The 3,627-nt window shown below is 39.7% G+C and overlaps 1 protein-coding gene across 1 annotated transcript; it reads left to right on the forward strand.

Annotated features, from left to right (window-relative positions):
- Window positions 1–1,724: 1,724 nt before the first annotated feature.
- crygmxl1 (crystallin, gamma MX, like 1) lies at window positions 1,725–3,201 on the forward strand (the record flags this gene model as incomplete). Its single annotated transcript, XM_079426316.1, has 3 exons — window positions 1,725–1,793; window positions 2,576–2,818; window positions 2,932–3,201. The coding sequence occupies 3 exons, from the start codon at window positions 1,725–1,727 to the stop codon at window positions 3,199–3,201; spliced, it is 582 nt and encodes a 193-aa protein (XP_079282442.1).
- Window positions 3,202–3,627: the final 426 nt, after the last annotated feature.

Here is a 3,627-nt window from a genome sequence, read left to right on the forward strand (position 1 = left end):
CCCTATTTTTCTCCTTATTCATAGCACCTCATTCCATGCCACAATCATAAAGTTACTGTTGAAAGTAATGGCATCAAGGCCACCTTTTAATTTTTCCATACAGCACCACAAATGCTATGTTTTAAAATAAAGACAATTCTCACATTTCAGTCATCTACAAAAAAGAATGATCTTCCTTAACACAAATGGCACAATTATCAGACACCTCAGTACAATGCATGTAGTCTCACGTAGCCATAACTTCAGATTCATGGCAGAAGGTCTGGAATATATGTCCGCTTTCATTGGCCAAGGCCCGCCCATGAGGCCGTTTGACAGACATGTCATACAACCAATCATAGTTCGTTTCGTTTAGCGTCAACTCTCGGGGCTCGCCACAATAACAAACCGGTGTGTGAAACTCTCGGATGTAGTTTAAAGATTCTATGGCGCGAACTTTAAATATTTGACATACTTTTGAAAATCCAGCAAATTTATTTGACCCTGATAAGCATTCATCGTCACAGTTGTAAACATGACGGCTTTCTTCTTTCGTGAGGCGGTTTGGTGCCACGGCATCTTTGTTTCCCGGCGGACCGAAAATAAACGCAACACTCGCGTCCCCCAGAAATCCGGTTTAATTCAACCAGTCAGATTACGATTTAGGCTGTATCCGAAATCGCCCCCTATACCCTCATTCACTATTCCTAGTCCACTCATATAGTTCACTTGAAGGAGTGAATGAAAACGAGTGAGTGAATTCGGACACTATGTGCACCGGAAGGACTGCCGCTTTTGCATAGTTTGCTTCCTGTTAAATAATAATTTGGTACAGGCAGCTCCAATAGTAAGATTGAAGGATTTATCTAGAACTCTGTCACGGAAATTATGTATAAACCCTAATAATGTTTTGTACCTGTGTTGTATTACGCCGTGGACGAGCGCTTCTAAAATTAATGGATGGATGGTTCAGCTGTGGGCGCCATCTTCTGGTGAGACGTGGGAATTCACTAGGCGCGCGACTCTCTCAGTGCATTCTGGGGATTCTCTAGCCGTTGAGTGTACATCGCTTGTACACTCGTTTTTGCGGTGCATTGTGGGATTGAATGAGTGCACTCGACAACATCCACTATGGTTTCGAACACCACTTAAAATGCCTGTCCCCTCAAATAGTGCACTATTTGAGGGTATAGGGGGCGATTTCGGATACAGCCTAAGACATTCCTGAAGTGTTTCCAGAAAAGTGTGCCATATGCATCAGACGTTTAGCCAACGTTCCGTGGGCGTGACATCTGAGGCTGAGACTACAATGCATGTAGCCACATGACCTACATAGACCTACTGTCAACAAAGAAATCTAATGCATAGTGTTTTATGGCATAATACGAATAAAACGTATCCAAAACAACGTGACTATCTTTTCTCTTTTAATTTAAATCTAGATTTATTCACATTGGCCCTTGAAAACCTCTACTTTAACACACTGACTGAGAAAATGTGCAGGAGAAGAGTTTAGGTTTTAGGATTTGACAATAAGGGGTGGGATGTGAAGGCCAGCCTGTCTGGTCTGATCAGACAGAAGAGCTACTGTAGCTCGAACTGCTGAAAAATTTGATAGATCCAGGCCATGAGAGAAAGGTGCCAGAACAATCTTGTGTAGCAGCAGACTGGTCACATTGCCCATGATAAACCCTGTCCACTGTCGAAAGCACCTACAATGGGAATGTGCGCACCAAAATTAGACCATGGAGCAATGGAAGAAGTTTGTCTGGTCTGATAAATCATGTATTCTTTTACATGAGGTGGGTAACCAGGTGAGTTGTTTACCTTGCAGGACAGATCTGCTGCTAATGTCTTGGTGGCAGGATACATCCAGGAGTTCTAGTTTAGTCTATGCCTCAACACATCAGAGGAATGGGTGGCATGACATTTATGAGCACGAGGCATATTACAGATATTTGGTACTAGTGTTGTACTGTATTTGATATTTCAATTAAAGAAATCATAACTCCATTTAGTTTCAGTATCAATATGTCTGTTACATCATCTAAAATCGCCTAAAACATGCACAAATCTGGAGATATCAATGCCATAACAATGCAAGTAGTCTGCCCTTGAAGAGCATATAAAATTTCATATTAACACTTCAGAATCATTTGATATTTTCCTGCACAACATTAAAAACACAATTCAAACATTCATGAACACAGGCGGTTAATAAGCAGCACTGTTATCATTCACAAGACAGCAAAAAAAATTATTTGGTCAGCTGCCAAATGATACAAATTCCTATTGTTGTTCAGCAGCTGACCACTCTTTCAATAAAGCAAAAAGCTGACATCTGAAGTTAATTGATGTCACTGACAATGTCTCTTTTCCAAAAGTATATAAAAGGATTGCAGTAGTCCTCTCTCAGTGTAGGACAACACTGATAAAACACAATGGGAAAGGTGAGGCTTTTGTCTAATCTTTGTCTGATTTAATATTTTAACATTTAACAAACAATGTCATCTGCACAACTTCTGGAAGGGGAGGGGGTTATTTGTGTGTGAATGCATAACGCAAAGAAATTAAACAACAAAAAACTCTCTTACAGATCATCTTCTATGAAGACAAGAATTTTCTGGGCCACTCCTATGAGTGCACTAGTGACTGTGCTGACCTGCACTCTCATTCCAGTCGCTGTAACTCTATTCAGGTTGAAAGTGGAAACTGGATGGTATACGAGCGGCCACACTTTATGGGTTACCAGTACTTTCTGCACCAAGGCGAATATGCTGACTACCAACGGTGGATGGGTTTCAATGATTGTGTCAGGTCCTGTCGAATGATACCCCAAGTGAGCCTTCCCCTTTTACTTAAAATTCCAAATCATACAGTATGCATGGTCTACACGTCTTATAGCATTACAGCTTCCTGCAATGTTTAATTAAATGTGTTTTCAACCCATAGCACCAGGGATCCTACAAAATGATGATCTATGAACATCCAGACTTTGGTGGTCAGATAATGGAGTTCACTGATGACTGTCCATCACTGTATGAACGATTCCATTTTAATGATATCCATTCTTGCAATGTTCAAGATGGATACTGGATCTTCTACGAGCACCCTAATTACAGAGGCAGACAATACCTCCTAAGACCTGGTGAATACAGGAGGTACAGCGACTGGGTTGCCATGAGCTCAAGAGTTGGTTCTATCAGACGTATTACCTTCTAAAACTGAAAGGCAAGAAATAGATCTGGAATGAAAGAAAGTATGCAATGAACCATATTCTGACACTACTTTTGGAAAATAAATGGAAATATTTATTTGTCTAATTAACTCCTGCTGCATTTCAGTCAGCAGTCAGTTTTTGCACTTTCTTTTTCAGCTGAAGCGCACACACTAAAAAACACCACCTGGTTATTGGACGAAGTTATCTTTCATGTCTAATACTGCCAAAAACCATAAAATTATGTTTTGTAATTTGCTTTTGTAAAAGTAATGAAGCAAATTACAAACCATAAGACAAATACAATAGATACAGGTTAAATATTAAATAAACTAGTTTTTCTAATTCAGTAGGTTTAACATGTATATATGTATTTAACATCTTTTGTTGTTCGATTAACATTAATGACACAGACAGGTATTTAATTAGGC

This window comes from Barbus barbus (assembly GCF_936440315.1).
Source record: "Barbus barbus genome assembly, chromosome: 10".
In the NCBI taxonomy this organism is placed as follows: domain Eukaryota; kingdom Metazoa; phylum Chordata; class Actinopteri; order Cypriniformes; family Cyprinidae; genus Barbus; species Barbus barbus.